Source organism: Equus quagga, chromosome 18 (assembly GCF_021613505.1).
Source record: "Equus quagga isolate Etosha38 chromosome 18, UCLA_HA_Equagga_1.0, whole genome shotgun sequence".
Classification (NCBI taxonomy): domain Eukaryota; kingdom Metazoa; phylum Chordata; class Mammalia; order Perissodactyla; family Equidae; genus Equus; species Equus quagga.
The window spans coordinates 14048308-14071374 of record NC_060284.1 but is presented as its reverse complement, the minus strand read 5'-3'; the positions used below and the strand labels follow the sequence as shown (position 1 = coordinate 14071374).

General features: G+C 43.6%; 1 protein-coding gene across 1 annotated transcript in view; it reads right to left on the bottom strand.

Annotated features, from left to right (window-relative positions):
• Positions 1-1709: 1709 nt before the first annotated feature.
• ST6GALNAC5 (ST6 N-acetylgalactosaminide alpha-2,6-sialyltransferase 5) overlaps positions 1710-23067 on the bottom strand; it is a 153993-nt gene continuing 132635 nt past the window's right edge. The window contains exons 3-5 of the mRNA XM_046645790.1: positions 16095-16504; positions 11430-11537; positions 1710-2528 (exon numbers count right to left, since the gene is read on the bottom strand). Of these exons, the coding sequence (XP_046501746.1) occupies positions 2297-2528; positions 11430-11537; positions 16095-16504 (750 nt within the window). The 3' untranslated portion in view covers positions 1710-2296. The remainder of the gene's footprint in view (positions 2529-11429; positions 11538-16094; positions 16505-23067) is intronic.

Sequence of the window (23067 nt, the reverse complement as noted above, 5' to 3'; positions counted from 1 at the left end):
CTCACATATCCTAGCTACATGTAGATTTAAAATATTTCCCAGTGAAGCCAGGAATTTCAGAATTCGGTTGCTTTTCACTCTTTTGAGTATTTGAGAGGGAGAAGTTACAAAAAAGATGGAGCTATCATATGGTCTTTTTTCTTTTTGTAAAAAAACCCCTAAAAAACAAAAACTGTAAACCCTGAAGATAACACAAACACTTGAGATATCATTAGATTAGGTAATAGAGTTACATCTTTGCATGTCCCAAGTATGCCTTTGCATATTTCCATAGAAATAAAACTTATTAAAGGAGCTACTTACATCAGAGCAACATGATCTCTTCAAGTGATGGTTAAGGTGGCCTATAAATCAATTCTATAAAATTCATACCTTTTCCGTACATTCATAAAGTAATGAGTGTTCAGAGTCCATGATGCAGAAGAGATTGTACTGGAATAAAATTCTATAGTCTTTTTAAAAACTATGAGAAAATTTAAATAACGCATTCTAGTATGTTTTGGACAGACATTTCACTTGTACTGGCGTTTAACAGCTCAAGCCATACCATGATAATACCATCTTTGTTTTTGCTACATAAATATCTGGATTATGCTTGCATCTCAACAACAGTACTCCATATAATTTACAGTACCAGTTAGTGCAAGGGAATGGAATCTTAGCACTAATTAGGGAAAAGGAAAAGAAGTGGTCATGTGAGAAACCTTCTCTAATTACAAACCAGGTCATGTTCTGTAAAACAGTGTCAGTCTCCATACATAATATTTGCTGGTGCCTCCAAAGTTGACATTAGAAAAACTAATGCCTCCTAAGCCATGTGTAAGGAAAACACTGGTATATTTTTTAAAGACTATTTTTGAACATTACTTGCTTAAATGAAAATCTTTCATACTAACTGATCTTGGCTCTGAATAGAATAAGTCCTTCATAGTCCTCCAGACCAGAGAATGGCAGTGAATATAATGTTAGATTTGCAGTGAGTGAATCTGAACAGTTCATCGGATCAGTGAGTCACAGGATAGGAAATCTTCTTGTATTCTCACAGATTCACAGAAGGGCAGTTCCTTGCTCTTGTAGCCAGGAATACCATGGGAGTTCTCTCTCTCTTTTGCTTTTTTTTGGTGCAAGAAGGACCAGAGAAGCAGGTGTAGATTTTAGCCACTGGAGACCAGGGAGGAAGTGTGTTTTTAACCCCAAGAGGGAGATAGGTAGTATGGGGAGTATAAAAGGCCCCCTAAAATAAGGCTCCTGCTGCTGTGGGAGCTGCGGTTCCAAGGGCAGAGCCTTAAATGGGTCCACAAGAGGCTGACGGGATTTTACATTTGGAATAAAACTTAAGAGATTGTCTGGTACAGTGACACATTCTACGGAAGAGGAAGCAAGGGCTTACGTGAAATGCCCGACATCAATTATTACTAAAAAAAACTGCCTTTACATTTCTCTTGTTAGTCTCTTTTTGTTTTAATGACACAGGTTTTGGTTTTCAGTTTTGTCATTTGGAGCATTTCCGCACATTGGAAAATGTCATAGTTATTCTTGAAGCCTAAGGGTTCAAATAACGCAACACAACATTTCCAAGCCAAATACCAAGTGCATGCTAACAATGAGCATTGTGAGCACAGGAACTCATCAACCCGGTTCTAGACCTTGTCCAACCATCACTCAGGATTAAAGAGGCAGGAAGAATAAATTACCACATAATCATAATCTATAAAAATACTGGCCTAGTGTACACTACAAAACTCTCAATAAATAAATATTGGGCATTTGCTTTATGAAAGTCAGTGGAGATGTGCTCTTCAGAAATCATGTCCATACTTTCAGGCTGCTTTTTACAAATCACACACACAGATTCCAACAGATGACAAAGGTTACAGCACAGGTTAGGATACAACTTGATAGAAAAAAGTCTGTTGATGTGTTATTTCTATAAAGGAATACAACTATTATATTGTTGAGTTGCTCATATTTCAGTCTTGAAGGCAATACTTAAAAAGATCCAAAATGTTTTTAGCCATGGCAGCATCATTGAAATGAGTGTTCTGTTCCTAAGATAAGCCCTTTTGAAAGGGACAGCACTCATTAGGATGTACTAATTCTGGATTTTTCCCTTACAAACCAATTGCACTGCTTTGTTGTTACATTTCGTAGGCATCTGTACACAGTACTTCTTGAGAAGTGAAGCTATTCTTGCTACCAGTTCTGTTCTTCTTTCGTGTCTGGTGGCTCAGGAAGTTCGGGCCCCTGGTGTCTGAAATGGCAGGTACGTAGGATTTTGGTCTGGCACGCTCATTCCTCAGAACACAGGTTTATTCTCAGGATGATTTATAGGAAGCGATTCTGGTTTCCAGTCTGGTTGAAAAAAGTGAATATTGAATGTCCGTGCCCAGTTCTTAAAGACTCGCTTCTCTGTGATAAAGCGGTGATGACTACCCTTCCGTCCTCGCTCATGGGAGAGGTACATTGTACATTCATCAGGTCCAAAAGGCTCATAATAGTGATAAGGTACTGAAGGATGATTGCGATCCCTGTAGGGGGGAAAATGGGATAACTGATTAAATCAAAAAAAAAAAATTCCTTTGATGGAGACAGGACGCTACCTTTAATAAGCTGACAAGCACCAATCATGTTTCAAGTTAAAAGAATTTCAACAAATGGTTTTTATGATGTATAAGCAAGTGGAGAGGTTTTGAGGTTGTGAAATGCATGCATCATTATCAAACAGAGAGATTAAAGTGTGCTGAAGGACATCCAGGCTTTGGGGATTTAGAAACAACATGTTACTAAGACCCAACTACTTTGGGTTCTTACTTTCAGTGTGGCCCCATACAATCTGTGCAGCACAAGCAGCTACAAAGATATTTACAAAACAAAAAATATTTACAAAAACAAAAGATATTTAGCACAAGCAGCTATAAAGATATTTGCAGAACAGATCATTGTCCTTCCCCATCCCAACCCCCAAATCCTCCAGAGACTTCCAGTTACACTAAGAGCACGGCCTCCAGGCTGTTATGTGATCTGGCTCCTCTCCAGAGCCTTCTCCTCACCCACCGGGCCTTGTCTGCTATGCTCCAGCTGTGCTGGCCTTTCTGGTCAGAAGCCCCACCAAGCTCGTCCCTCCCTTGAGGCCTCTGCCCTTGAGAGCAGCTGCCTGGCTGGAACTCTCCCACCAGTTTGCTCCTTCTTACTGCTGGGGATTGACCCAAAGGTGTCCTCCTGGGAGAGGCCTTACCCGACACTCCCTCGCACTCGCATTTATCTTCTCTATAGCATTAATCCCTCTCTGAAATGCTGCTGTTGTTGACTTGCTTATGGTCTGTTTACGAGGACAGGTCTTTGTCTTGTTTTTAGGAGGTGCTAATAATTTTGAGTTTCTGTTGTTGAGAGAAATTTATAGAGTTAGCAGCTAAACAGCAAGCCTCTAAAGAGAATTTCTCCTCCAAATATGCAAAGCTGACGATCCTGGTTTGACGCCATGGGAGAAAGACAGCAGGCACCATTTTTCTCTCGTTGCTCTAGATAGCAGATGTACTACCATCTAAATCCAGAAATTCCAAACCCTCCATCACTGCGGTGTAGCCTCACAGTCTCAACATTGTCCTGTCTCTGTATCTCTGTCTCAGATGAGAAACACTGGCTCATTTCTTCAGGTAGGGTACACAGGATTACCACGTGAGGGTGGGTGGGTGCCCTTGCAGGGTTACTAAAATATTTAACCCCCAAAGAGCCCTGATCTCAGACTGGTTTCCACTCCAGGTCAGTCCACCCTACCTCTTGTGTCTTGAAGTCTAAATAAGATTAGTCAGGATATCCTAGAATAAACCCTCCTTTCTTGAGCTACACTCATCAACCCACCTTGTTGCAGAGACTGTGCTCTTCTTAGCTCTTCTCTTAAAAGGCCCAGGTGTTCCAGCTCCTTGCGAACCCCCTTTCAGCGCCTGATGCCCTGGGGTCCCCCCTCTGGTCACTTGGGCTCTACTCTCAGTACAGTGACTTGGTTACGGATGCTCATCTTGCTAGACACCTATTCATTTTCCTCAGAGGAGATCAATAAACAAATGGCTTTTAGAGTAGCAACTTTATGGGGGTCAGGGATCAAAGTCTTTTATCAAGAGGGGTGTCTAGTTTGTGGCTCGGACAACAATAAACCTTTGAGCTGCCTCTCCTCTGAGGTTAAAGTTCTTCCAGGAAGAGAGATTTATTTTTGTCATGCGGCATTTAAACATTCCTCATCCTGGGTTGGATGCTGTGCTGAATTAATACTTTGCATCTCTATTCTGTCTGCCTCGGAAGTATCTTTATGTTCTATAGTGAAATGCCAGATCCTGTGCTGTCTAGTTATTACAGATTTCACTTATTTACTTACCCTAGAAGTTGGAATACCCTTAAAATTTTAATAGAAAGTGTTTTCAACACAGAAAATGCATGCTAAGAAAAATTCAAGTTGGAACTGACGACTATGAAAAAAAAAAATAAAAAGAAACAGAAAACTTGTGAGACAAATCTCCCCAGATTCATATGCCATAATTTGGAGAAATTGGCCACATTTATGCTGCTATGGTATACTTGGGGTTAAGCTTTTATTCCAGTTTCAATCAGGTTTTAAATCTGACTCATCTAGGTTTTAGACATATTATTGGCATGAATCTGACTAAAGAAACAATTAGGTTTCTAAAAATACCGTGAGATTGATTTGGCATCTAGGAATAGAGGGAAATTGGAAACCAGCTAAAGGATGCTATAGGATCAATTTCCTTATTGAGGAAGACCATCCCTTTGAATGAAAACTTATCTGGTTCCATATTGATCACCTAAAGGGAGAATTAAATTTACACATCTGTTTATTATGATTTCAAAGGTGTCCAAATAAGTGGAGGTTGTTTCCACGCTTTAAGACTCTGTCCAAATGGCAGAAAAGTGCTCTGCGGGACTTGAGAAGGCAGAGCCAAGCAGCTGCAGGAACAGCCCTCCTGGCTGTAGGCCTGCCATCGGCCATGACCCACGACTCCCTTCAGAAAGCCCTTCCCAGTTCAAGGGTGAGGTTCTGTTGGGCTTTTCTCAAACCTGATGTTCTAAAGGCTGCCGTAGCTTTTTCTTCCTCCACCTGATCCAAATGAAAACAACAATAAATACCAGCAGAATTTCTACATCAGAGGCTACTATTGTAAAAGGGAGGATTCTGGCACCCAGGTTCCTGTGTGGGGCCAGGGGAAGCCGAGGGCGTGAAGGTGTGGGGGACGGGGGCATGATAATCATAGAACCAGTTCCCTAAGTGGCTACAGCCCGTCATCAGCACTTCAAGGGCCAGGACGGGAACAAATCCGGCAAAATAATGTGGAGAAGCATTTTTTTTCTTTAGAGGAAGCAGGTGGGGAGATTGGAAAAAAAGAACGTTTAGCGCACACGGGGAGCTTTAAAGAAACATCATTGCCTGTGTTCCACCTCCACAGCTTCTGGTTTAATTGATTTGGAGAGGGTCCCAGGCATGGGTAGTTTAAAAAGTGCCTTAGGTTTGAGTATCAAAATAAATAATGGCAGTATTGGGTTATAAAACCCATAAAATAAAATAAATATCCATGACTCCATGATGATTTCAATAAATAACTGAATAAATAAATAAATGAGGAGAAGAAACAGCATTTCCTTATAGAAGTTTCCAAATTATAAATCTAGAAAGAATGAGGGACTAGAAAATCAGCATTAGTGCAGCCCAGTAATTGTTGCAGGCAAGATGCACCAGTCAATGGAACATCGGTGGGGAAAAAGAGGGGGAGAAATTGGTTGTTTGCATAAAGTATCTCCCCTAAGATATTTATTAATGACAAAGGGAAAAATAGTAACTTTACAATAAGTAAACCCAGCAGACCCCACCTTAACCAAGAGATCAAGGTTAATATCACCAGTAATAAGACATTGTGACAGCAGGTAGCCCTTGATGTGAGATGCTAGAAGAGCCTACGGCTTCTGTGGGCTCCTTCCCAGTCATGCATAACCTCAACCTAATCATGAGAAAATAGCTCTCCAATCCAAAGTGAGGGACATCCTACAATAATGACCAGAATTCTTGAGACGTGTCAAGGTCATGAAAGATACAGAAAGATGTGGAACTGTCACAGTTCCACAGGGGGAGGAGACTAAGGAGACACGACAAGGAAATGCAAAGGGGACCTGGACTGGGTCCTGGAGGAGATAAAGGATATGAGGAGGACAACTGGTGAAATCCGAATAAGGGCTGTAGTTTTGTTAAGACTTGTACGGTGTTAATTTCTTAGTTTTAATAACTGGACTCTAATCATGCAGAATGTTCACATAGGGGAAGCTGGGTGAAGGGTATGCAGGAGCTCTATACTATTTGTGCAATTTTTTCTGTAAGACTAAAATGATTTCAAAACAAAAAGTTAAAAAATATAATAATGTTTAAAAGCCCCTTAGGGGATTCTAATTTGCAGCCAGGTTTGAGTCAGCTGATTTAGTTAAGTACCCGCTGAGTCTAGGTGCTTAACTTCTATGATGTCCTCTCCATCTCCTTCAGGTGCTTAAGGTAAGTTCCTCGCTCCCATTTGATAGGTGAGAATCCAGTGCCCAGGGGCAGAGTCCAGCTGGGCTTTAAGCACACAGCCTCTCTCATGGGGCACCTAAGCTGCTGGCTTGACCCTTTCAGCCCGAAGGACAGTGCCCAGCACTCCACACAGACTAATTTATTTAATCCTCGTAACACCCCTCTAAGACAGGTACTATTACCCCCTTTTACAGATGAGAAAACTCATGCATAGAGAATGAATAAGTTTCAGGGCCCACATTTCAAACAAAGCTGTACTCCTAAGAGTGAGGCTCTGTGATTTGGAAAAACTCCTGTCCCACCAGGTGGGTTTCTGTACTAATGACAGCCCAGGTTCCCACTGGGGTTGGTGCACACAACTGGGAGCAACTTAGTCCTTGCTACGTTCCCCCAAGCACCTATCTACAGAGGTGCCCCGTGCGTGGTGGCTGCTCTGAGCAGCTGGTCGGGGTGCTCAGCAGAGGCTTCCAGACCATTTACAGCTCTGCTCCCTAATATTAATGGCAGGAGGAGTTTGTGATGTTTCATTTTTGAATCATCTAAAGCTAAGCTGTACAATTAGAAAGAAATCTTATAACATTAACAAGCCAGGGAGGATATTTCCATTTCTTGGTATGATCCAGGTTGACTTGCTCACTGGGTTTGGGGCTGGACGATCTATAAGGCTGCAAATGGCCCAAGGAAAGAATGGACACTCTCTCTAGAGTGCTCAGACACTCTCTCCAAACACACTTCTATTCTTGTATGGTACCTGGCATCCAGTAGCTAGTCAGGAAATGTTTGAGGAGTCGAGTTGAATTAATAGCTCTTAAGTCTCTGGGCTGTTCTGAAATTGGCTTGCACCGGGGGCATCTGGGGACACTATGTAGCAATCAGAAGAAAATGTTCCTACACAGGCCTTCCTAAACATCTGCCTCAGGCCTAGGAGACCCACTGAGCCACCTTCATTCTGCTACCTTGATTTCTTGTCCTTAGAGCCTCTTCTGGAAGGAAACTGCTGCACACCTTGGAAGCTGGTGGAATAATACTTGTGTATCTGGGGCTCATGGAGCACAAGAACCTGCAGCTGTCCACCCTTCATGAGGCAAAGAGCCAAGTGAGTCACCTGAACCCCACCCCCACCCCTACAGCTCAGGCACCTCAGTCGGTGCCCTAACATCTCATAATACATTAATGGTACCCACAGGAGGGAGGAGGAAGGTAATGAAAACACCCGGTGACAGGTAAGAGTTGGTCAAATTATGGCAAAGATGGAAGAAACAATACGCATCTAGGAAGAAATACACCAATATATTTTAAGTCTACATCATAAAATGTGAAGCACGTGGATGCGTTACCATTCCTCACCCGTCCTCTGCGAGCATCTGAGTCTACACGGTGGCCTGTCGCCAAGTAGGAACATTCCCCGTTACGCTGGCAGCTTTATTAATGTTCACCAGCTAATAATTCTAGCAGAATCAACTCTCTGATATTCACGATACCTTTGAGATGTCCTTCACATTATGGATGAGATATTAATTTAGTTCCATGACAGTGATCACTCTGCGTCATCACTCAGTTAATTAATACTCAAGAAATGATGGGTAACAGAGAGCTGTAAACTTAGTAATGTGTTAAGTATGGCCAGAAATAAGATTATTAGGTAGATTTTAAATGCTTGGCCCATTATTATCACAAATAATTTACAATGGAAAATGAGATTAAAAATACTCACCGTAACTTAGTTTGGAAAGCAATGATAACATATCTTTTCACTGCAATTTACAGTCCATCCAGAGAGAATAGGTTTGGCTTCCTACATGGATATGGCATGATTTAAGGGTTTACTGTCCCCATAATGATATATTTTGACGCTATCTCGGGTGCACCATGGCATTAATTTTCTCCAGCTTTCTGAACACTGTTGAGCTTGGAGTCTGGTGATGGAAGCAGGATGGAGACTGACACCTGAGCACCTCTTTGAGGACCCAAAGCTGGCCCCAGGTGAGAATGAAACAGGTGGCCACTACCGACTTCTGAGGACCCTTGAAATCTGAATTTGCCATTTGCAATTAAACTTCTCATTCACCTGGCACCTTTAGTCTTAAGATGAGTTTAGAATCAGTCTCTTAAACACCACTAAGAAAGGATGGGTTTTTATTTATTCATTGAATCAATCAATATTGAATACATACCATGTGTCAGTCACAATGACAAGTGCTAAAGACACAAATTTGGGTTCAGCATGATCGCTCCTATTAAGGAGCCTAGAGGAAAATGAAGGACATGGACAGATCAGTCAGTGAGGTGGGGCAGGGGTGCAGGTGGCCGAGGGCCCAGTGGGGCACAGGTGGGGTATGACACAGACAGGGAGTCAGGGAAGGCTTGGAGGAGGACGGCCTGCTGCCATCTGCAACAGTGATTAGGACTGACTTGTGAATTGCTTTTTCATCCTCTGGGGCAGACACTGTTTGTAAGAGTCAGCTGACTCTAAGAGGGTTTGCCATGTTCAGTCTATTTTGGTATGGGTGAGGCTTCTGTGAGCCTCTAGGAGGCAAGGGCTGTGTTCTATTCTTTGAACTCTTCCAAATTCTTGGTACCTTTCAAGGCAAATCTCAAGCACGTAGGATAATAACAATAATAATAATAATTTTATATATCTTACAGTATGATATGAATGTGTTAGTAATCTTAACAATAATCTTTCCGGAACACTAACTGTGTGCTGGGCACTGTATCAGACACTTTACCTACATGATCTCATTTAATCCTCACCATAACCTGATGGTCTTATTATTATTTTCTTATCCTCATTTTGCAGAAGAAGAAAGCAAGGCTCAAGGTCATCCAGTTAGGAGCTGGGCCTGGGGTTCAGCCAACATGGAAATGAAGATTAAGGGAACTTGGGAATGAGTCTATGCTTCTCCTGGTCTTGCTCTTTTTACCCTTCTTAAATAGGCATTAGGGGTGACATGATGCTCTCTCCACCCTCACCCTCCCCACCGGACGACACCCAGCACACTTCTCCATTTGTTCGGACAGGACGCTGGGCACAGGGATCCTTTTGAAGAGTTCTTGTTGAAAGCATCTCATGAGAACAACTATCAAACCTTTGGGCTGGTGGCTGAGGAACAGAAACCCAGAGCCGGTGGCAACATTTGGTGCATTGACAATACCTTGACTTCCTTCTTAGTATAATCCCATAAATTGTTTCCATCCTACGTACATGAAGTTGTGATGAACTAACTCTGAGTAAGAGAAGTGACAGGTTAACTTGCCTTTCATTTGTTTTCCATAATAAATGGAATATTTCCTTGAACACTCTAAGTCATTAACATTTCAATTTATTCACACTTTTCTCTCTGGCGTCCTAATGGCACCGTTACAGAATTGTATCTGCCGCGGAACCATCAACTTTGACAGCTCTTTGCACTCCTGTAAATGCTACTCCCTCTGCCTTTGTTAGCCTGTTGGTTTGAGGGGGCAGTTTGCTTTTTTACATCATCCTTCCTACTTTTTGCACATCAGTTGTTATACAGGGAAACAAGGCCAGTGAATTACGTGATGAGGAACTGGGTGAGGACCTAAGCTACCTCTTGCCACATATGAGGTGCTGTTCCGTGCACTTTACATGTATTAACTTATTGAATCCACCTACCACCCTATGAGGCAGTGTCTATTATTATCATCACAGCACTTCTCGTGACGAGGAAGCTGAGACAGAGAGACTGAGCAACTTGCTCAAGGTCACGCTGGGTTAGTAAGAGGCCAGGCCGGGCTTCGAACCTGGGCAGTCCGGCTCCAGACTCCACACCCTTCCTCACTACCTTATGTCACCACGGAAGTGAGTGAGTTCAGGCAGATGTGAAAGGCCTGCTCTGTCCACACCCTTCCTTCTCCTCTGTGACCTGACTCTTAGGTATAAACTAGCACTGCTGCTGTAGGGGGTCTTTGGGTTAAAAAGGTGGAAGGAAAGTGGCAGTGTGCTAGTGGCATGGTTAAGTTCTCTTTATCGTCCTTGTATCAAACGTGCACATTGTAGATTTTGCCTAAAGGCCCATGGGCTTCGAGAAATTGTTAGGTTTAAAACACGTGAAGGTATAAGCAAATATAAATTTTAATGAGCGAGTTTAAAATGCCCCCTACCCCAGGTTTTACCATTTTGAAGACGAGGATTGAGGCCGTGTGTGGGTCATCAGACATTCCTGAAAACTAGGGCACTTTCTGAATTTAGTGGCATTACTACTTTAAATTACAGGTGAATTTTCAATCGGACTACTACAAATCAGGCCCTAAACATTTCTCAGGGCATCTTTTGGTACACTCCAAACTCTGCCTGGGCACCTGGCAAGAAGAACTTAAGGTAGCCACAGATGTGTGTGTGTTCCCCTTAAAGTGATACATCAAAATAATTATGCCTGTGCTTTCGGCCTCAGAAGCACAAACCAAGGCTACTGACATGGCGAGGGAAAGAGGCTCAGAGGAATATTTTAATTTTAGAAAACAGGCCTTCCTGTCAAAGGAATTGCCCTCTTTAATTCATTAAAAATTACCACATTCCTTTCAGATGAGAATAAAACTAGTATTTCTTAATGCTTGTTCATCATTAATATTATGCCAATTATTGCATTACTTTGGTTGATAAATATTCAGAGGATAAATGAAGCCCACAAGATGGATTAATTCTCCAGCAGTACAAACAAAAACTTTCAATATTTTATATCACATAATTAAATGCTGTTTGTTGTTTCTAGAACCAGAACTTGGGACATGTTAATTAATTGCTTCAAGAAGACAGTTAGACGTGTTGTGGGTGATATTTGGAATCAGATATTTATAAACCCTGCACAACACTGCTGATGAATTATACTTGCAGAATAAATCCTACCTGCAGAAGTCTGGGGGCACCATACCGTAAACGTTGATCCTGTCACAGAGCTCCAGCGCAATGGTCATTGTGAACCAGCCAGTGCTGAGCCAAGTGTTGGAGATCTTCCTGGAAGGAACCACAATTAAGTCTGCAAGCTGGACAAGTAATCATCATACCCACTACCATCTGAAATCCTTTCTGGAGCAAGGCTGACTAGGATCACTCTCTCTCTCTCTCCATTTGGTAAATGGCTAGAACTTTACCAGATAGAAATCTCTTACCAACAACGCCATATTCCAGGGTACAACGATAAATGAAGTTGATGCTCCACCATGCTGGAGTTGTGACACTAAAGGATGCTCAAGGGACTCCTACATCATTGAAGATGATGATCAGTGTTTCGATGTTTAAGTGGATATTACCACAACTCAACTCCTTGCAAGATGACAATCCCCGTGTGACAGCTCTTTACTGACTACAATACTTGACTAGGTAGAAATACTCCTTGTTCCCCAAGCAGGCTAGATAATGAAGAGCTTATTAAATATGATGTGTTTATCTATTGATCGACCCATCGATCAAACAATCCCAGGGTAAAAGCTTGCCTTCAGTTAGACTAAGTTACACAAACATCTCTCCTTAGAAGGAGTAGATTCATTTGGGAAGGAGCTAATGACCAGAGGAAAAGGGCCACAGGAATGCTTACATTTAAGAGCATTTGCTTTATTTTACCTCAGAACAAAACCCTCTGAAAATTTTTATTAGAAGATCAAAAGCTGACAAAATTTAAGGAATGAATGTGTGCATTCTAATATTCAGTCATTTGCCCACTCAACACATCTGTCCTGAGCTCCACGCAGGTGCCAGGCCTCAGGATGACTGTAGGGACACAATGTGAGGTCCAACTTGACCCTGTGAGAACGACTTGGTCTCCAGGCCAGGCCTCTGTGGAAATTAATTTCAATTCTTCGGGGAGTTGCGCTCTTACTTTTTTTTTTTCCAGTGCTTATGGCATGCCTCATTAGCCAGTTTCAAACACCTTATCCCCAAGGTCAGACTGTCTGAATCTGCCCGGCCATAGCACCACGTGTGACATGAATAAGAGAGACGCAGAAAAGCTTCTCCGCTTGCACTGTGTTGCGCCCCTCTTTGAGAAGGAAGACTGTTTGTTCAGCACTTTGCATAATTTCCATTTCACATAAAGGACAATAACAAAAAAAGGCATTTTAAGGAGTCCTTTGTTTTGTCAAGCACCTGACAAGAATGGGTGACTGAGTGATTCCTGAGTGATGGCTTCAACTTTCTATTTCTCAATGCCTTTACTCACTTTTGTTTTCCATTCCATTGTATCCTGACCCAGTAATATCCCAGGAAGTACATCTAAAAGCTCCTGAAGATGGGAATAACATGGGTTTGTATCTTACCTGTTTCTATCACTAACCAGCTGAGTGACCTGAGGCAGGTGACTGCTGGTCTCTGAGCCTTGATTTCCTCCCTAGAAAGCAGGCATGGGAAGCTCTATCTTCCGGGGCTATTCTGAGGACTAAGTGAGAGAACCCCGTAAAGAGTATCTAGTCTGGTGTGTTGCTACATGGAGGAGATCCCTTCCTCCTCTCTTGGTTGCTAGGCTAGAGCAAATGAAGTAAATAATTTGGCCATTCCTTTCAGTGCTTTTAGGCACCAGGCAGAAACTGATACCCTTCCAACACTGTGCTCCTGGACTCGGGTGTAGTAGCCATCTTCAGCAGTCAGGGCAGCAATTACAAAATTCTGCAGCCTCCAGCCTACGTAAGTGTTAACAATCCCCCTTCTTTCTCACCAGGGCTATATAATCATTAGACCTATGAGACTGAAGGAGGTGGGTTGGAACAGAGCTGACTGGGTGGGGCAGGGGAAAGGGAGAGGGAGGAAGGGCCTTAGGTTAGAGCTTGCCTTCACCCATGGGGCTGTGACAACGAAATGGCGAGTTGTTCTAGACTTCACTGGGTGAGTGAATAACTGGGAGGATGTGGAGCCCAAGAAGAGAATGGCAGCTCACTTCTATCCCCAGATTCCCGATCTGGGGCTCATGCTGGGTCCCTATGCTTTTAGAGTTGTTGGAAACACTAAGAGGGCTTTTCCCAGTGGCAGAAACTCCCCATAATTTTAGCTTTCTTCTGTGTGATGTACTGGAGATCACAAGCCACAGCCTGAAACACAGCAGGATGTGGCTCCACAAAAAAGAGTTTCATGGATAAAAACGGGGAGAATACAAAACGGAGGGCTAAAGAAACTAAAGTGAAGAGTTCTTTAAAGTGCCACTTAAAAGTCCCCAGACTTCTTAAATTATAGCCTTTTGGGATCACGTGCTATAGAAATGCAACTGCTTTGCGGTGTCTTTCTAGAAAGATTTGAACTCTTTTTCCAACAAAGGAATATCTAATGTTTTTACACTTAATCAGCTGTAATGAAGGAATATGAAGAGCTGTCATGTGCTTATTAGGGAAAATTATCAGATATTCTTTTATATGATGAAGTAACACACTGAGCTGGTAATTCTATAGTGCACACTAAATTACAATTAAGGGCCTTTCTGCTCCACCAGAATCTCATTTATAATCTCTATGGAAATAATCTTCTCGCAGTTATTTCATTTATGCTTCCTTTATCTAATTATTATAATATTGGTTCTGACTCATATTTTCCTAATGTACCCTTATTCAATTATAAAGTTATTTTCAAGTACAGTTACTTTCTAATATCAGAGAATACCACTTGGCCATCTATGTCATTTGTCATGGTTCTTACTTGCAGATTGTTCCTGAGCCATTTTTTCTCCACTTTCAAATAGAGTGAAACTTCTATAAATCAAAATCTATTGAATTATCCTATTTCTTCGAAATCTTAGCCTGAAATGAATTTCCTGATCATGAGATGTGCAAAATTAGTTATTCCTTACTTTGTATGTCTTTAATACGTGTTACTGGTTGGGTTTCAAGAAAAACATGCATAGAAGAAATACTATTGGACCCTAAATGTTTTGCGTTTTAATTTACAGAAATAGTTTTGTTCTGAAGGGCTGTTTATGACTTGGTTCTTTTAACTTGGGTAGGCTGCAGGTTAAGAATATGGACACATAGGAACATTGAGTCAATACAATATTAGCTTCTTTAAGATGGTTTCCTAAAGGTAAAAGACACAAAGATTCTAGAAGTGACAACATACTTTGGCAAGCTACAAAACCAGAAGTGTGGTTCCCCTGACTGGGGACTGTGTGGATCCTTGCAGATGGATGTCTACACGTGAGAGGCCCAGTAACCGATCCACGAAGATTTCACTCCCTGCTTACCAGCTGGGCTCACCAGGGAGACGGACTTATCGAGCGGAAAATTTTCACTGGTCAGAACTTAACGAATTTAGTGAATGGGATGTGTCTTGATGTGAGATTGTTTCCCAAAGATCTAAATGACCAAAGGGTGGAATGACTAGCCTCCAAGTGATCAACTTAAAGTAATCCCTAAACAAGATCCAGACCACTGCGTAATTATCCTAACTAGCGAACACTGTGGCCGTGTTTCAGGAATTCTTAAATTTAGCAAACAACCATTAAACCGAAAAGAGAGAAGTGTTTTCTGTTGGAGAGAGTGTTTCTACTTATTTTGAATTTTCCAACCAGGCAAAAATGAAACTGTAAATAACTCCCTTCATTCTGCTTCCCTTATAAAACGCTCTTTTGGTTAAATAATTCTCTCTCAATTGTGGTTTTTAAAGGGCAAAACATGACTGGATTTCATGGCAGCTTTGGGATGACAACCAGGATCTCCTGGCTGGGCTAACCATGTGGTCCCCTGGGCCTCTAGGGAATGAGGCCACAGTGCCAGCAGCCAGCTCCCCCTCTCCTCATGACATCCACCAGATACCATGCCCACTCCTCCCTGAACCAGGCCTCAAATGGCCACAAGGTTTCCAGGATTTAAAAAGAAAGCTCTGCAGAGAATTTGGGAACACTGGGCTTTGGTCTTTAAGACTCTGTTTTCTAATAAGGAGCTGCCTTAGCTAGACAAACAATGGATTTAGTACTTTATATTATATTGTAAAATAATTATATATATTATATCATATTTAGGACAGGTTTCCTTGTCCCGCATGTCACAGCACCATTTTTCTTCCCCTCACATGACCTCAGCACATTGGCCACCACTTGGTGAACGTCTGCCTGCCCTGTAACACTTTATATTCTGGGAGGCAGGGTTTAGAGCTGCCTTATTTTGGCTGTATCCCCAGTGCCAGGTGCACCGAAGTAGCATGCACTCATTAAATACCAGTTGACTAAGAATTTGCCTTTGAAAGGGAAAAATAAACCCATACACTTCTTCTTGGGTACTGTTCACAGGAGTAAAATGAAATGTACTACAGTTATCATCTTGCACTGATTACCAGTAAGCCAGCAGTTCCGTGGACTCTTCCTCCTGGGTCGGGATTGAACCCTGAATTATCCACATAATTGTCTCAGGGCTTCATTTCACTTTGCCATATAAATTCAGCTGGAGGAGCCCAGTCTCCAGCAGGATCCTACAGACGAGCTCCATCAGTGGCACAAGCAGAGGGGCCATAACAAAAACCCTTAGCAAAAGCTTTGCTTTTGGTGAATCAACTAGCAACGACTTTTCCTCCCCCGCCACCCTCCCCGCCCGGTCTCTGTACCTGTCTTTGCCAGTCTCCCGCTTGAAGAGCTCGTCGAACTGCAGCATCTTGTGGCGCGTGATCATGAAGGCCTTCAGGCGGGGCAGCACCTGGCTCAGGAGCTGCAGGTTGTTGTAGACCTGGCCCTTGCCGTCGCGCCGCATGTAGCTGCTGGGACCCCAGAAGATGAACACGGTACCCTGGCTCACGTTGAGCAGGTCGTGGCGGTTGCGGAGGATCCTCTGGATGCTGGAATGCGCGATGACTCTCAGGCTGGTGCGATTGCCCACATCGCGCCCGTAGCCGCGCGTGGGGGCGTCATTCATGCGGATGACGCACTCGGTCTGGTCAATCTGAGGGCCTTGCCCGCTGCGCAGCAGATGCCCCGAGCTTGTCACCAGGGCACAGTCCCTGCAGTGCATTTTCAGGGGCTGGAAGGCAGACGGAGAAGGACACTGTGAGCCGCACCCCTCACTTGGCACCGGCAGGTTGCTTCCTTGCCTTAGATGGCTGCCCATCTCCCCTCTCCCTGTCGCATGCCAGAATATGTTCCTTCTGCTATTAGCTCATCAGCCCTTACATTCTCTTCCAAATTGGTATAAGGGAGCCTTGGACAAGAAGGAACTGGAGCTAGCACTGACCTGTCAAACACTGGGCTCAGGGCCTTACTGATGCTAAATAACTAAATCGTCATATGAACCCAGCAAGGTTGCTGTTACCTCATTTTACAGATGAGGATACTCAGGCTCAGAGACGTGAAGAAAGTTGCCCAAGGATGCATAACTAGCAAGGAGTGAAGTCATGCCTTCAAACCCAGTTCTTTCTGAATCCAAAGTTATCCCCAGGTTGAAGAAAAGACTACACTACAATTTGCTGTGACACTAATTTTGATGTTTTTAACTCACCTTATTGAAAGTTAAGCATTTATCAATATTCTTGAATGCTGTACAAATACGTTTATTCTAAATAAACATTGTCTAAGAATCACAGGGGAAAGACGTGCAGATTATAACTCCTCAGGTGCCATAATTTGGAAATGACAATTAGGATAGTTTCTTCCATTTTAACGGTAGAGGGAGAGAAATTGAGCTGATTCATCTTCAAAAATGTGAAGAAAACCTCAAGCTCAGAGGCACAGACATGTGCCCTGTGGAAGCCTGGCCGCGTAGCGCCCACCAGGGACAACTCCAGTGACAATGCTCATTTCAGTGCCCTGAACCAATGATTGCTTTCTGAACACCTACATTCTAACAAATTAGACATTCTCCTGTTCATGTTTAATGAGAATCTCTCTCAGTTGCTGTTTGAAGATAATGTAATTAGGGCCTGAGGCCAAGGCCAGCAAGTGCACAAGAAAATGACAATCAAGAATGTTCTGGAGGGAAGTTGCACTGTTAGATTCCCCTGGTGCCTCTGCCCTTCTTCCCTATTAACTTTGAACAGGACACACTGGCTCCCTGTATGGTCGGTCACAGGAAATCGGATCCACTTTAGGGCTGCATATATTCAGTCTTGTGTTTATTCTGGGAGTTTCCTGAGCCATAGCTCTGTCTTCAGAAGCAGACAGAGAACACCTGAGGGCAATCACCTTCCCTCTTGCATGGTGGCCAAGGGTACCAGCTCCAGGGTGTGACAGGGTGGTCCAGCCTTGTGTCCACCACCTTTTAGCTATGGGACCTGGGCAAGTCAACAACGTTCACGTCTGTTTTCTCATCTCTAACTAAGGATAATGAATGCCCCATTCTTTGGTAGAACGAAAATAATTAAGATACACTGAGTATTAGATTGAGCCATTTGAAACTGCCAATATTTGACCCACAAAAATAACAATTGCATGGGGTTGAACCAATCCTTAGCACAGGTCCTGGCACACGATCATTGAATGAATGATAGCTGCTATTGGGATTATCAGCCTGTGGAGGGCGCTGCAGGTACTCACTAAGGCAGCAGTGATCCCTTTAGGTTGATAACTGACACATGGGCTTGTGAAATGGCGATTCTACCATTGGAAATTCTTGTGATTCATTCAACACCCAGTTACTCTTAGGTGAGAGCCACTGTGTTAGGCAGTAGGAATGCAAATGGAATGGAAAAACAGAACCCCTCAATGTTTATGCTTTAGTGAGGGACATGGGGTCAGTAAAGGAGTGCAAGAGAGTGTGACAGGATGAGGAGGCTGGCTGTGCTAAAGTGTTAGTAAAAGGGGCCGTTTAGAACACAGCAAGGCTGGGGCATAAGGAAAGCGTGGTCAATGAAGCTGATATTTATTGGATGCTCTCTATATGGCAGGCACTGTTCTGAGCTTTTTATATAATTGCACTAATTCTTCAAATAATCCCATCAAAAAGATACTCTGGGATCACCCCTATTTTACCAATGAGAATATTGAGGGATAGAAAAGTAATGAACTCACTCAAGACCATACAGTTAGGAAGTGGCAGAGTTGGAATTTGAACCCAAGAAATGTGACTGCAGAGCCCATGGGCTTAACCACTATGGATTGCAGGGCAGTGGAAAAACTACAATAAGTGCCATGGGATGTTTCCTTAACTCATTGCCTACCTCCTTTCCTCTCCCAGAAACTCAGTGATGCTATTTCTTAATCAACAGTGTTGTTACTGCTCTCAGGACACTGGGCTTGGTGGATGCAGTAAAGTGGCAAAGGTCTTCTAGCCAATACCTCCATTCCTCAGGCCCATTCACAGTAGACTCATCTAATCAGAGCCTTAAGTTAATGATGGTGCAGTGTGGTTAAGACCAAACCTTCCTTTTGAGGAAGAGCCACAGTATAGATGCCCAGAAAGTGGCCTCCATTCCTCTCAGAAAACTGCTGTATCCTGGAGTAGGGAGCCCTTCTGAATCCACTAGGTGAACTGCTGGGGATGAGGGGCAATTTAATAGGCCAAAGGATGGAGGAAACACTTCATTTTCCTTCTCCTTTTTTATGTGCACGTCCCATAAATAAAGGATGAAGAGGGAAAGTTCAACAATGCTCTATTCACCGACAGAATTCCTATCATGTGTCAGGCACTGAACTTGGTGCTGTAGATAAACACAGATAAGACCCTGTCCTTCTCCTCAAGGGGCATGTAGTCTGGGGCAAGTGCGACCCCAGACAAACAACCACAGGGCCGTGCAGTAAGTACTATAATACAATCAGGCACAAGGGCCGTGGGACCAAAGAGAAGGGGACATTTGAGCCTGTCTAGAAGAGCTAGAGAGGTCCAAGGACAGCCAGCTAAGGATTATGCAATGGAAACCAACAGACGAGACAATTTTTAAAAAGGGAGTGGTCAACGGTGTCATAAGACAGAATAGGACAAGTGAAACCAGACTTGGAAAGTGTTCTTTGGATTAGGTGACCTCGGCCAAAATAGTCTCAGTTGAACAGAGGTGACAGAGTTTGATGGCTGTTGGACATGAAGAAGTGGAGGCCAAAGTCCGGCTGCTAAAGGCCAAGGGAGGGTGGATGGTGGAGGAGGGCAGACCACAGGATGGACTCTGACACTTGGGGTGACCGACTGACCCTGTTTGTTAGGGATTGTTTGGGTTTTAGCATAGAAAGTCGTGAATCCTGGGAAACCTCTACTTGTGGAGAAGCCCATTAAAAAATTCCTACAAAGGTGACAGGACCATCTGCATGTTACTCAATGATGATTAGGGTTGAAGACCCAGAGTCTAAAGCAGACTTTATCACCAATCAGGTACTTGACTTTCTCACCAGGAAAAGAAAGAGGGATCAACTAGGTACTTGTAGCCAGATGACATTCATTAGTTGATTTGTTTAGAAGACATTTACCGAGCACTTATTACACCCCTGAGGTACTCTGTAACTCAATATACTTGATTAATAAGGTCACTTTGTAAGATTTTGTTCCACTGGACCCGGAGGCCATCGGATCCTGCTTTTTCTCATCAGACTCACTTAGAATTATCGTCCTGAGTTTTCTAGTGTGATTTATAATTTCAAGATATCATGCTCATTTTTACTGGGGAAAACATTCTTAAGAAAGGTCCCAGCATCTCTTCCCGCCATAATTAATTATCCTGCTGCAATTCCCAGAGCACAGGCTGGTTGACAGGTGAAACTCGTAGCACCTTATGGAGATTCCAAGGCCTTTTCTCTCTCTCTCTCTCTCTTTCTCCTGTGCCCATGTGAGGCCAGCTGAAGACCCTTTCAGGGAAGGCCAAGGTTCCTGACTGTGCCTCACTGACCCTCTGTGATTACTGGTCCCCACCAGAACACGCTGGGGTCCACCCAGTGCCCGAAACCGCCCCCTCCTGATTCCTGCCCGCCTGCCTTAGCTCTGAGGTAGTGATCACCTCGGGCACCAATACCCACTCTCTGAGTTGTGCAGATGCACCAAACAATGCAAAAAAGATTGAAGTCTGAATTATGCCTTAAGTGCCTTTTGGTAAGTGGTGCCAATAAAATGACAATAGCTGTTCTAAACATAATGTTACACTTCCCGCAGCCGAGAAGAGCATGTACCCAAGGCTGAATCACTTCCAAAGAAGGAAATGAAGTCTGTTTTCTGCATTTGGAGGGCCTAATGATGTCTTGGGAGCCAGAATGACTAAAAATTATACAAACTGTGTGACCCTGCTTCTCGGGATGTGTTCCAGTCCTCTGAGAGAGCCACGTTCCTCCACATCTCAGGACCATTATAATCCTTAGTGGCTTAATGATATGGGTGGAAATATTCATGCTTTGGCGAGTTAAGATTCCTGATGCAGTATTTACATCTTCTTCCCTTAAGCACTCAGATGCTGGGTCGATGAATCACTCAGTGGAGCTCCGGAAGGTAAACTTGTGGCTCTGCTAGCCAGCCTAGGAGATAAAACTCGGCCGAGGACACAGGAGGGGAGGTGGCTCCCAGCAAACTCACTGCCTAGTGAGCCCTTCTCTCTGACTTCGTCCTGACAGGATTCAGCCTCCCTGATTCTTGGGGATGTTTTCCTTAAATCCCATTTGGTGAGGTGTTCCATACTTTGGCAGGAAACATGGATGCCCATATTAGGTCACTCCAATCTTGGCAATCTCTCTTGCTTCCTGACCCATAAAAAGCACTCAATTAATACTGAATAGATGGATGGATTGATCAATGAGTGAATGAAACTCAACTCCCTGCCTTCTCTGTCCTCTGAGAAAACCTGCCTCCTGGGACATGGAAAGAAGACATAGTGTGGTGCCCTAACCAACAATTTGCCTGCAGCTCTCAGCCCTTTTACTACCGCTGCCATAGAGGGAGGAAGGGGGAGGGCACTGTGGAAGCCTCCGTCTGCAGAGAAGGAGGCTGTGACCATTTGCCTCAGGGCAGCCACTCAGCCCAGGGAGCCATAATGGCCAGAGCTCAGGGCACGGCTTGGAATTAATGGCTGGCTGGGAAAATGGCCCAGGACACAGTAAGGACCATTAAGCCCAGCCAGTTATTAATCCCCAGTAAGAGCTTGATGCCAAGGTCATTAGAGCTGTTGTGAGGTGAAAAATGCCCAGGAAAATCTACAGCGCACAGAGGACTTACCCATTCTCCAGGCCGCTGATGCTCAGAGCTGCAGGCCAGGCCCCAAGAGCGTGATATACAGAAGCCTGGGGGAGGCAGGTGGGCTGGCTCTCTAGAGGGAGTGTGCGCACACACAGACATGTGCACACACGTGGAGCTCACCATTTTATTTTTGCTGTCACTTTTGCTTTTGGATAATGTATAAACATTTGTCATCATCCCAGGACCTAGGACAGTGTCTGCAACTTACTGGGAGCTCAAGAATGTTTTAGAATATTTTGGAAGGTGTGAACGAGTCTCTCTTTCCACCACTACCCACCCCCAGGAAAAAAACCCAAAACCAGATAATAGGAAAGAATGACAACTTTCACCACAACTTATTCCTTTGGGCTGCGGTGACAGGAGCAATCCCTGCTTGAGAAAGCAGACTCAGGAATGAAGGTGTGATTTCTGTTACAGCCCAAAGTGTAAGAGAAGAAGAAATTCTCCCTGTGACTCAGCGGATGCATCCTGAGCCTTTAAGAGAACAGACCAGGCCAAGTGAAATTAAACTTGACACCTAAAACACTCAGTGATGTCCTTGCAAATATTTGCAGCACGGCCATCTCAGGCTTCACTTTTAAAAAGTCTGATTTATTTGGCAGAAGGAAAGGTACCTCTGAGCATAATGTCCATTAAGCTCAGTAATGAGACCAGTCTTGCTCTGGGAGCTGCCTGTTGATCTGGAGCAAACATAAGAAATATTAAACGGTTTCAGGTGTTTCGAAAAATCTCTGCACTTTCCAATCTGATGTTTCCCTGTAATTATTCGGCTTTTATTAGCTGTCAATCTCAGTTCAGCCTGACACTGGGTATAAGTCACTCTGACTATTTAATGCGATTCACTAGGAAAATGCTACTCTTCCAAGCTGCCCCTCTCATTCTTATTCAATGATAAGCTCACCCTCCAGCCTTCACTTCCAAGAAGTCCTTCTCTCTCCCAACGTCGCCTTCCATGAATTCCATCTACTGGCTGGCTAAGGATGAAAAACCTCCACAGGCAGGAGGCAGTACTGAGCAGTGTTTAAAATACAGCCTTTGGAGTCGTAGGCTTTGAATCTGCTTCTTTTACTCATCAGGTGGATAATTTTGGCCAAAGTGGTATAGATTTTCTGAGCCCCAATTCTTTCATCTGTAATCTGAATATCATAAAGCCAATCTCAAAGAGAAGTTTTGCCATCTCAATTAATGGTGCACCTTCCACCCAATTACTCAAGACAAAATTCAAGGATCATTCATGACACCTCTCTTTCTCTACCCCCTACAACTCACGCAATCCCCTTGGATCTATCCCCTTACATATATCCCAGACCTACCACTTCTCACCATCCCTGCTGCTACCACCTTCGTCTAAGCCACTATCGTCTCTCTTTAGCTCCTGCTGCACACTCTTACCTTTTAACTTGACTTCCCTCATTCTCTCCCTCCTCTGCATTCCTATCTCCATGAAG